Below are 12,754 nucleotides of genomic sequence, written 5' to 3' on the forward strand. Positions count from 1 at the left end.
AATTATAACTAAAGTAGTTGAAAAATGTAATTTCTTTTTAATATTTTATATAAGATTAGAAAATTTTGAAAAATGTTAATTTGACCCTTTATTTGTCAGTGTCACCAACAAAACCATCCCTTCGACCGTTCGACGCCTTTCATTCAATTTTCTCGAGTAAATAATTCTTTTCTTATAAAAAAAATAAGAAAAAGAAACCCAGAAAAAAGAAGGATCAGAAATTTGTCGCAGAGGGACATTTATTTTCCTTGAAGCTCCGAAACCCTAAAAATAGAAGAAGTTGATATCGCCATGGAAAATCTTCGAAATTAGGATTTGGTGTTTCTCTATCTTAATTCTTAAAAAGCAAGTGCCAAAACCCTAGGTTGTAGGGTTTGTCATCTTCGACAACAAAAATGTCTCTTTCACCTTTGGAGTATTTGTACTTTACAGAGCACTCCATCAAAGAGTTGAAAAATGGAAACACTAGCTTCAAATTCGCTCAACCACTTCCCACTCTTCGCTTTCTTTATGAGCTCTGCTGGGTTATGGTATTCATTTTATTTATTTATATATTCAATTTTAACTATTTGTGTTCCGTTTTAGATACTTAGGATTATTTGGAACTTCCATTATTATATAATTGAGTTAAATCCATTCACGTTGTTGAAATATTAGTTTGTTATTTGCTAAGATAGTGATCTTTGTAAAGAAGTCTGATTATGTAGAAAACCGATTAATAGATAATTCACTACTAATTTAATCAATTTGTTGAACTAATAGTTGGTTTATCTGCAAAAAAGTGATTTTTGACAAGTTTGATAAATTTAAAAATGCATTATTACATAATTGATTGAAAACTTTATTCAATTTATTGAAATACTTGGTTAGTTGCTGAAAGGTGATTTTTTTTGACATGTTTGATTATTTGGAAAGTCGATAAATAGCTAATTGATAAATTATTGATCCTTTTGGGTGTGGTTAATTGGTTATTTGCCGCAAAACACTTGTTTCTGTTTGTAAATTTATTGAATTTAAAGCAACATACTGATTAGATCATGTAAAAGAACTAAAAATCCCTGAAAGGATATTTTTGTTAGTGTTTCATTGGTTTGTTGCTTTGAGGTCTGTGAATTGATTGTTTTGGGTTGTTTTGGGTGTTCAAGGTTCGAGGTGAGTTGCCGTTTCAGAAATGTAAATTGGCATTAGAGTGTGTGGAGTTTGTGGACTATGCATCTCAGGAGGAGCTAGGGTCGAGTTTGGCCGATATTGTTACCCAATTAGCTCAGGATGTGAGTTTTCCTATTCCCTTTTCTTCTTATTGTCAACTATTAATCCTGAAATTATTGTCCATATTTGTTTACTTTTTTTTTTTTGAAACTGGTAACTTTAGTCTATATATCCACAGGTATACTACAACAAAAGTGTAGTTCCCCTTCAAAAGTTTTACAAGTTACAGAATAAAAAAGTTTAGTCTAAACTAGTCTTAATCTAAACTGCTACCTATAACTAGCACATCAAAGATATCGTCTGTCCTAGTTAACATATCTTGTTCACACAAAAAATAGAAAAGAGCTAAGCAGTCCATCTTGATCTTCTGTAAGCTATTCTGCCAATTTTCAGAACTCCAGCTGTTTCTCTTTTTCCAGATTGTCCACCAAATACATGCCGGGACAAGTTTCCATCTCTTCTCCTTGTCAGAAGCATTGCCATCTCTATTCCAGCTGCTCAGGATTCCTTTAATGCTCCCTGGTTTCACCCATCTTATCCCCTTTAGGCAGATGAACATTCTCCATAATTGTTATGTCTATGTACAATGCAAAAAAGATGGTTAATTGTCTCAGCATGTTCTCCACATAAAGTACATCTCGAAGCCAACTGAGAGCCTCTTTTCTTTAGATTTCATGAGTCAAACCTGCTTCTTTTGTTAATAGCCACATGAAGCAGTTTACTCTGTAGGGTACTTTTGGTTTCCAGATGATCTTCCATGGCCATTCCATCTCCTGTCCAGCATTCTTGTTGAGTTCCTTATAGACTGAATTTACTGAGAATTGGATTTTGGCATCATTCTGCCAAACTAATAAGTCCTCCTTTTCAGTGAGGTTGCTGAAAGAGCCTACTGAATTTTGAAATTCTGCCACTTTGTCAATCTCCCATCCTGAAGGTTCCTCTTTAAGAACAAATTCCATCCTTGTCCAGTCCACATTGTCTCTTAATATGTGAAAATACAAGGGTATCTTTGTATGCTACATTCACTTGCTGCTCTGGACATCAAACAAACACCACTTGATTTTGGCTTATAAACCTGCAACCTGAAACATCAATTTCTTTGTTGGAGTTCTATGAATTCTATTTCTTAGCATTAGCTTAATTTGATGAATGGATGAGTATATTTAGTCAAGTATCGACTTGTAAAAAGCTCATTTCAGTAGGTCAAACTTGACTATATGTTGTTATCACTAGCATTAGTGGCACTAGGTACAGGTGGAAAATAAGAGTAGTTTTTCAGGTTTTCTTTGGTCGTTATCAGGACATATGTGTGAGTTACAATAGGATGCAGGTGAGTGGAATTGTAATTGCAACAGTCAAGTAGCTAGATAAGCTCTCTAGGGACATATAGGAGCACTAAGTTTCCCTTTGGGACCATAGGCCTAATAGAAGCCGGTGTATAGGACATTAGAAACAACCAATCTGTTGCGAAGTCCAGAACAATCAGATTCGTAAGATCTGAATTTCTCTGGTTTGAGTTAGTTCCAAATCATTGAATTTAGATTGCTATTGTGCATGCTTGATTTTGTAGATCTTTTTGGGTTTGATAACTCGGTCGGCTGGTCAAATGCTGTTGCACATATTTCCTTCCTTTTGGTGTTAATTTGAGCTTGTAAATCATTATAGGCTCCCTGAATAGTTAACCACACATGCATTTTCGATTTTGCTTTTTGATGTAAATACGAAGCACCATCTTAGTGATGAATTGTTTATATATTTATGTAGTTTTTTTTTTGAACTGATTTCCTCATCCCTTATATTGAGTGTATCACATCCTCTTATTTATGCTGATATGGATAAAAAATGCTAAAACTGATAGTTTTGAGTACAAGCTTTGATAAGATAAATGATTTTATTAATGGTGGAGAAATCTCCCATAGGTGTATACTAGAAAGTAGAGAATCTACAACATAGTGTGAATCTCTACAAATGACACCCAATATGCTATAACTATACCATAAGGTCACTACACTCCAAAAGTAATTAGAACTGAGGCTGTTCCTCCACTGTCGATAGTTGTTCTCTGTACCTTCGAAGCCTATTCTAATTTTCTCCTTCCAAAAGATCCATATGGGTGCTAGCGGGGCTACATCTTATGCTATGCCTAATGAATAAGTTCCTCTATTGTGCATGACCATTGTACTCAGAATCATCTCATCCCGTCACAAGTGAGTTGCTAATTGTAGAGATGTGGTCCATATCTTCACCTCAACATTTGCATATAAAATACTTAGAGGTCTTTTGGTGTGATGGATAAGAGGGGTTCATCCCAGGATAATTTTTGAGTGCCCTTTAATCTATTGTTTGGTTGCAAAGGTTGGGATGACTTATCCCAGGATTAACAATTAGTACTGGGATAAGTTATCCCTCCTGGGAGATGGAATTGTAATCCCAAAATAACTTATCCTGTGATGAAGGTATATAAAATAACAAAAGTACCCTTCTTAAACTCTCATGTGTATACCACCTTTACATTCATGTATATTAACATAATCTTAACAACATTTAAAATAACATTCACAACTTTAATTATTTGCCTTAATTATTTGTGTTTTTATATAATATATTTTTTTTATTTTTCTTTGAACATTGGTAAAGTTGTAATCTTCAGCATTAAGGACTTGCTGGCCACCTTCAAAAAATTACAGCCCTAACCAAAATTACAAGCTCCCTATTATTTCTATAATTTGATCTACTTCTTCTATACAAAGTGTTTACACCAAAACTTAAAGATACCAAACAATTCCATTTTACTTAGTGAATGGAATTAGATCTATCTTCAAAACATCTCCAACTTCTTCCCTTCCGCACTGACCACCATTTGCATTATGGTATTAGCTTCTACCACTTCTTTTGAGTCTTGCTACCCTTCCCCCCCTTCTGATCCAACATTTAAAAAGATCAGAGGTGTGTTCTGGAATAGTCCAGCTACATGTGATGTTGAGAAACAGCTCCCAGATCTGTGTATTGAATTTGAAATGTAATAACAGGTGTTTGTTTGTTTCCCCAGTCAAATTACACAGGAAACACCTAGGGACTAGTTGCTTTCCTTTCTTCTGCAGCACTTCTTGATTAAGCATTCTTTTGATGACTAACCAAGTGAAGCATTTCATTTTGGTGGGGATCAGTCCTCTCCAAAATACTCTTCCAGTGATGATGGTAGCCTCTAACCCCAAGTTGTGTATGCCTTTCTTGTAAGAACTGTTTACTGTGAATTTGCCATTAGGCTTCACCCTTAGGTGCTAGTTGATTCCCTACACAATTAGTTGATTCTGGTTTCATGACTTCATCCCCTATATTTGCTCTAATATAACCATAGAATTAGTTGCAACTTTTTCCACATGAGGAGCAATATCTATGGCTGGCAAAGTTGTGCTGGTTAAATCATTTTCTTATGTAGTAGCACAAACTTCTTGAATTGTTTGATTTAATGACGAGGACTTCATTAGATTTTTCATATTACATAGATTGCCTCATTTTAGGTTGTGTAACATTAGTAGTTTTTGTATTGTGAATGCACTAGTTTTTTGGACAATTGAACCGCATAGACATTAAAGGAAAATTATTAAAAAATCTCACTTGCATTAGGTTCCTTGAAAAAGATTTTAATGAGTAACATGCAATGTTTTCTTGAAAGTACTTATATGTATGTATTCATTATAATATAATCTACTACAACATTTTCTCTGAAATATTGCTTTTAGGCTATCATCTGATGTACTTGTGTAAAGAGCTAGTGGTCACCCGTATCATTGTTATACTTCATGTGGTAACTTTTTCTTAAATTTCTTCATTTGAAATGTTCGTTACTTCTAGGTTTGTTTCTACAGAAGGTTTTCAACATACATCTTATTATTTACATGTGAGATGGATATTGAAGTCTGCGTGGAAATCAATTACTCCTTCCATCCCATTTTATGTGGCACCTTATCCTTTGTAGTCCATCCCAAAAGAATGTCACCTTATTGTAATTTGAAACAATTTAACTTTAAAATTTTCCTTCTACCCTTAATGAAATGTCTTACAATCACACAAATATCTAAGGGTTGTTTTAGACCACAACTTTCAAAAGTTTTTATTTTTTTCTTAAAGACCGTGCCAAGTCAAAGGGTGCCACATAAAATGGGACCGAGGCAATAATAGTTTTCGTTAGAGAAGGCTTAGTAGTGGAATTACAGAATAAACAATGAATACAGTTGACAAAATGATAAACTCTAGTATTTGGTAAATCAGATAAGGCTAGCATGATATAAGATAATTATATTTCACATTCAGAAGGTAGGGGATGACCATGCATTTTGAATTCCTTGGAGGACTTATGTGATTATGTGCTCATAGGAGGCTCAAGCAACTAATTCTCCAGAAAAGTGGTGTGGGAAAGCAACATAATATGATTAATATGTAGATCTCAACGGAGTCTTCCCATCATTAATAAGTTGATTGATCTTATCAAGATCTTTTTTCTTGAAAGTCAGCTTATTCTTTTTCCTCTCTTTCTCTAAAACCTTGCAAATGTTAACAGAACAGTGGAACTTTTCAGCTTTTTGTTTTTTCCTGTCCCTTTCTCTAAAACCTTGCAAATGTTAACAGAGTACTGGAACTTCGCTCAGGCTAAAAGTTTGAAGGAGGCGTGCTTTGTTGTAATTCATGTGACGGTTCTCTTTGGAATATTCTTTTGCAAATATGACTTTCTGATAGAGATGACCTCTATCCATTTAATTATTAAAAGAATCTTAGGGACGATTTGGTTCAGAAATCAAACAAGATAGTTTTTGAATACAATTCAGTGTGGTTTATAAACAAAGTATGGTTGTGAAATCAAGTCCCAATCTGTCCCAAACTGAAGGAGTCCACTACCAAAGTAGGCTTCTTCTCAGTTGCAATGCTATTATTATTTTTGACAATTACAATACTTTCTGGATTTTCCTTTTATAAATCCAATTATTCCAAAATTATTTGCTAAGACTTGTATTATTTCCCAAGGTAAGCAATTATTCCAAATTCATTCCAGATTTTAGAGCTAAATGCAACCTTAGCGAGACCTTCTTTGATATGGGCTTATAACTTCTTTGATTTCACATATTAAATAAGAGAAAATTTAATGGATATTCTTTTCTAAATAAAGAGAAGATTCAGTTCATAGTTTTTGGCAAAAAATAGCAAGAAGCTAACACTTATTCCCCGCCAATGCACTCACTAATTTATGCAATGTCATTATGAGAATTCTTTTAGGACATTCATCATACTGATACATAGAAAATGTTTTTGCTTTGCAGCTGTCATTGCCGGGAGAAAATCGTCAACGTGTTAACAAGCTGGTTAGCCTGATCTCCTTTATTCTTTTGTGTGCCTTACTCGTGTCTCTTTGTTTTTTTTTTTTGCTTGGGTAGTCCAGCATTTGAAGCTATTATTTCGAACACTTCTATTGAATATTTTTTTCTAAGCTATTGAAGAGTCTTAGGATGGAGAAAATAAAGAGAAGTACAACACTTTTTGTGTGCTACCTTGCTATGGACCCATTCTTTAATTTTGGAAAAAAAATAAAGAGAAGTACATCAGTTCTTGTGTGCTACTTTGCTGTGGATCTATTCTTTAATTTTTGACAAGTTGAGTTTTGCACTTGCTGGTTTGGGAGAAGCATGGTGCTAGATTGGGTTTGGATCTTAACGGTGGATGGAGAAAAATAAATAGAAGTACATCTCCAAGCTATCAAAGTAGGTCAAGTTTTAAGATGTGGAAAATAAAGAGAAGCACACTAATTTTTGTGTGCTGCCCGGCTAAGGACCCATTCTTTAATTTTGGTGTAGTTGTGTTTTGCACTTGTTGGCTTGGGAGAAACATGTTTTGGGTTTGGATCTTAACGGTGGATGTGATTGGTTGTCTTTTATGATTCAATGACCACTATGTTGCAGCTGGTACTCTTATCTAGCGTTTGGCCATAGATTTCCAAATATTTTTGGCAAATATAATTTGGGTGTAAATTTGGATGAAATTTCACCATGTGTTTTGACCATAGTATTTCGAAAACATATTTCACTTTTTTAAGAAATATGATTTGTCCTTGAGTTTAACGTTTATGAGATGAGAAACAACTGCTTCCTCTTCGAGTTTATGTCCATATATGAGGCTGAGCATGTTCTTAGAGGAAGTTGGTTGTGGAAAAATCAAAGAATTCGGCTGCAATGGTGGTCGCCGACGGTTGGTGCAATTCAATCTATGGTGGCCATAAGGCAGTCGTGGATCAGATTAGTGGGCCTCCCTTTACGTTTGTGGTCTCAGAATGTATTTAAAGCAGTGGGGGACTTCTGCGGTGGCTGGGTGAAGACAGAAGAGGAAACAAATCTTCGCAATCACCTAAAGTGGGCAAGAATACTCGTCAAAGCCAATGGAAATTCCATTCCGAAGGAGGTGAATATAGCTTTTGAAGGTATCGACTATATCATACAAGTATGGGATGAAACACCAACAAGGTTTTTCACTGAAGAGAGTGCCTGCGATATCGAAGGAGATAGGAGGATTCAGTCTTCAAACCAATGGTTATTGTAGAAGGGTGAAACTTCGAAATCCACGCCTCTGCCAGCTGGTGACAGGAACTTTCACGTGGGAAGAACAAAAGATTTTGGATCTATTAATAGGGCACGCGATATTAAGCAGCTGAAAGTAAAAGAGTTGGGCTTGGAACCACTGGCCCAACAAGCTTGTAACTTAAATGAAAAGCAGGCCAATATTTCAGATTGGACCTCAGAGCCTTTGCTTGATGAAATACAGGCAAATTACAGGAATTTAGTGGCACCGGACAGGGAAGGTGATCTAGTTCATCTATTCCATGGAGACAGAGATGAGAATTTCGAATTTCTTGCAGATATAAGTGAAACGACGATGTTATGTCATCATCCAAACAGAGGAAAGAACAACCACAAAAACACAAACAGGAAATGATGTGTTACTGAATCTATTCATGAAAATTGATGGCAAGAGGGAAGCAATTGAGAAGATGGCTGGAGCCATAGTTCCTACAACTCCAACAGAAAAGATCCCAAGAGAACTCAAGAATCTAGAGCCAGCTAGTAACTTTGTGAGCTATGGTACAAGAAGTGGGGAGGGGGGTGGGGTTGTTTCTTAGATGTTTTAAATGAAAGTTAACATAGTGTAAGGGGCCTCAATGATCCAAGGAAGAGGCTACTGATCAAAAACATGATGAACAATTGGAGGGTAGACGTGTATTGTTTTCAAGAATAAAAAATCAATGGAGATATAAGAGGGGTGATAAAAGAGATTTGGGCAAACAGGAGGGTCATATATGCACAATTAGAGGCACGTGGAACAAGAGGGGGCATCATTATCTTATGGGATGGCAGTATCTGGGAGGGTGAAGTTTGTGAAGTAGGGGCTTACTGTATCACATGTAAGTTCATAGGGAAAACACAGGTTTTTGAATGGCATCTATCTAGTGTCTATGCTCCAAATAGTAGAGACGAGAGAGAAGAAGTATGGGGAGATTTGGGGGCAGTAAGGAGTTTGTTTAGTGGACCTTGGGTGGTGGCTGGGGATTTCAATGTAATTAGGTATCCATGAGAAAAGAAAAACTGCAAGAGATTGAATAAAGTGATCGAAGATTTCTCAGATTTTATAGAGGATATGGAACTACAAGATCTACCACTGAAAGGTGGTAGTTTCACATGGAGGAAAGGGGATAGACAAGATATTGCAGCAAGACTAGACATATTTTTGAATTCTGAGAAATGGCTAGGAAGATTAATCAATCAATCTTACCTAGAGTTACATCTGACCACAATCCATTGTTGTTGGAATGTGGCAACTGGGAGAAACAAACATCTTATTTCAAGTTTGAGAACCGGTGGCTACAAACTCAAGACTTCAATGGAAGAATTAAAGATTGGTGGAATTTTGTAACTTACGTGGGAAGACCAGACTATATTGGTTGAAACTATTGAAAGTCAAGCTGAAAGAATGGAGCAAAACACTTCATGGCAATCTTGGTATGCAGAAACAGTGCACTCTCAACCAACTCTCAACCAACTAGCTGATCTAGATTTGATTCAAGATCAGAGAACTTATCTGAAGACGAGCCTTACTTGAGAGCAGTATTGACAGTGGAGTTGGAGGAAATTGTCAAGAGGGAGGAAGTGGCTTAAAGGCAAAGATCTAGGGCCCTTTGGCTAAATGTAGGGGACAGGAACTCAAAATACTTCCATAGGATTGCTAATTGTCACAAGAGGTACAACAACATTGACAAATTGATCATAAATGGAGCTAATGTTACTGAACTAATTGGTATCAAAGATGGAATAATTAGATTCTACCAGGCGCTGATGGTTTCTCAATGGCCTTTTACGTACATTGTTAGGAAGTGATTAAGGAGGAAGTGGTAGCTGCCATCCAGATTTTCCATGATCACGACTATTTTGAGAAAAGTTTTGATGCCACTTTTATAGCCCTGATTCCTAAGAAAGTGAAAGCATCTGAATTGAAAGATTTCAGGCCAATTAGCCGAATTGGGAGCTTCTACAAAATCATCTCAAAGATCCTAACAGAAAGACTCAAGAGGGTTATGCCAAAGTTAGTAGATGATCAACAAATGGCCTTCATAAAGGGCAGACAAATTATGGATGCCATTCTGGTGGCTAATGAATGCGTACATGTGAGAACCATATCCAAAGTCCCAGGAATATTTGCAAGTTAGACATAGAGAAAGCCTATGACCACTTGAACAAGAATAGTTGTGGAGCACACTCAGGAGGATGGGGTTTAGCAACACCTTGATAAAATGGATGAGGTTTTGTATGACCATAGTGAAGTTCTCTGTTTTGATCAATGGCTCAACCTCTGGCTTTTTTCCTTTTGTTTCTTTAAGTAACAATAATAAGTTAACAAGGCTACTATAAACTACTTTCAATGTATATGAGACATATTGACAAACATAAGGTGCGCTTCAAGCTCGCGAGACTTTCAAATTATCGACGTCCTTCATACTCAGTCTTTCATATCACTAATCATCAATGTACTTACTTGCCTTCTACGAGGCCAACCCATCAACCAACAACTATTACAACTTTTTACATACTCTCTCCTCACTAAATACATTAATCACGACAAGTGAAACTTAGACTCATGGGTTCCTATCACTGCCCATGACTCCTACATATAGAATACAACTAAAATGTCGAGAACATCTCGTATATGAAAGTAGGGGAGGAGACATACCTCTGTTGCTAGAAAATACAACCTCTTCTCTTTGTATTCACCAAGATAATACTTATCCCTTAGGACAATAATACTGAAATCAAATGAATGTGTCGAGTCTAGAGATAGAAGCAAGTGCGCTGGAATTCAATGCAAGCTTGATATATAGAAGGCCTATGACCACTTAAACTGGAACTTCTTACTACTGATGATGCAAATGATGGGCTTTGGAGCCAAATGGATCAGATGAGTGAAATTTTGCATTAGCATAGTCAAGTTTTCTATTTAGTTAATAGAACTCCTAGTGGCTTCTTTTCGTCCCAGAGGGGACCGGACAAGGTGACCCCCTTCCACCCTTTTTTTTCATCTTAGCCATAGAAGGATTGAGTAAACTAATCCACACAGCAAAGGTGAAGGGTTGGGTAAGGGGCTTCAAGGTGGACATCTTTTGAAATCACCCATCAGCAATATGCAGATGAAAAACTCTTATATTTTGCGAGGCAGTGATAAAGCAATGTTGATCCTAAGAGTAGTATTCATCATCTTTGAAGCAGTCTCTGGATTACACATCAACTAGGGGAAGAGTTTCATTTATCCCAGTGGCTTAGGTGGATAGTTTGGCAGGGGTCTTGGGTGGTAGAGTAAGGGAGCTACCAACCATATACCTAGGTATGCCATTGGGGGGAAAGAGAAAATCAATAGGGATCTGGAATGGAGTGATAGAAAAATGTGAAAATAAGCTAACCAACTGGAAGAGCCAATATCTATCTAGGGGAGGTAGATTAACCATGGTTAATATTGTGCTAGATGCAATACCTGCTTATATGGTGTCTGTGTTCCCAGCACCATACAAGGTCACGCAGAGGATAGATGCTTTGAGAAGAAACTTCTTTTGGTAGGGAAATGAAGATAAAAAGAAGTTCCATCTAGTCAAGTGGGAAGAGGTCACAAAAAATAAGGAAGAGTGGGGACTGGGATCAGGAACATGAAAAAACAAAACAAAAGCCTGTTGTTGAGATGGCATTGAAAGTTTTGACAGGAGAGCATATGCTATGGAGAGAGGTGATCAAGGCAAAATATGAAATGGAGAGGGTTTACCCTGTACACACCCAAAGCATACCGGCTGCGGGTTCCATTGTAGTAAAAGAAAGAAAGTTAACATAGTATGTAAGAAGGAGAACAATGAAATAGATCAGAAATGTATATATTCTAACACCGAATATCTTAAAGGTCCCACTTTAAAAGTTGGATATACTAACTTCATCTCAAACATTTCATTAGTTTTCTACACTTGTTTAGTTCAGGATGTTTGGACAAGTTCTGGTGGTGTGGTACTTTATATCTGTAAGAGGCTGTGCAGTTGGAAGGGGGAAGTTGTTGTGTTGGAGCATGGCTGCAGGAGGAGGTTTTTGCCTTTTAGGTCAAGAACAAATGTTTCTCCGTTTGTCTCGAAGGAAAAATTGGCCAGAACATAATTTTTTATGTATGGTATGCTGATGGTATAGTATGAACTAACGAAGTGTCAACCAAAAGCTTAATGATGGAGAAGCATCTTAGAGAGTAGTGATTTTAGGATAAGTAGAATTAAGAATGCATGCATGCATTGTAGGTTTAATCAAAGATGAGATTAGATGGGGTTGCGGTGCCAAAGTGCAAAAATTCGATATGTAGTCTCATTGCTCGAAGAGAACGGAATAATAAATGGAATGGAGATGTCATGTTACTCATATGATTAAAACCGGATTGTTGAAATGGAGAATTGCTACCAGGGTGTTAAGTGATTGAAGTTGCCCACCAAATTGGAAAGTAAATACAATAAAACAACAATAAGACCGATAATGTTGTATGGATAAATTACTTGCTTTGGTGCAAACATGGGTGTGGCAAGTACTTTCCAAAGATCGATTTTCCATAGAGAATGTAGGACATCTACACCTTTTGGCTTCTCAGCTGAAGAACCGTTCACCTACAAATTCATATATCTGTTATTTATACCCCTCTTAAAAGCATTGGCCGAATTTCCTAATTTGACTTCCCGAAATTCATTTTTGAACACAATGTGCGATCACGTTATAGGTTTTGACAATCACGATTTGGTAAGTGGTGCCGATTGTCTTGGTCAATCTTCAGACAGGTGATAGAATGTCTCTCTGGTAATCTCAAATATCAGAATTTCAGCTCACAGTTTTGCCATACTTCAGATGCGTGATCACAAATGTTTACCCAAGGTTGCAAATTTCAGAAATGGAGCTTACTGTTTTCAACTATTAGCCTTGCGGTGATCGGGGGGGGGGGGGGGGGG

General features: G+C 36.7%; 1 protein-coding gene across 2 annotated transcripts in view; it reads left to right on the plus strand.

Annotated features, from left to right (window-relative positions):
* Window positions 1-145: 145 nt before the first annotated feature.
* Window positions 146-12,754, plus strand: part of LOC107020310 (THO complex subunit 2) — a 59,336-nt gene continuing 46,727 nt past the window's right edge. The window contains exons 1-3 of one of the 2 annotated variants that reach the window (XM_015220611.2): window positions 146-530; window positions 1,146-1,271; window positions 6,525-6,566. In XM_015220611.2, the coding sequence (XP_015076097.1) occupies window positions 396-530; window positions 1,146-1,271; window positions 6,525-6,566 (303 nt within the window). In that variant the 5' untranslated portion in view covers window positions 146-395. The remainder of the gene's footprint in view (window positions 531-1,145; window positions 1,272-6,524; window positions 6,567-12,754) is intronic. The other variant, XM_015220610.2, reaches the window with a different exon arrangement.

This window comes from Solanum pennellii, chromosome 5 (assembly GCF_001406875.1).
Source record: "Solanum pennellii chromosome 5, SPENNV200".
Taxonomy (NCBI): domain Eukaryota; kingdom Viridiplantae; phylum Streptophyta; class Magnoliopsida; order Solanales; family Solanaceae; genus Solanum; species Solanum pennellii.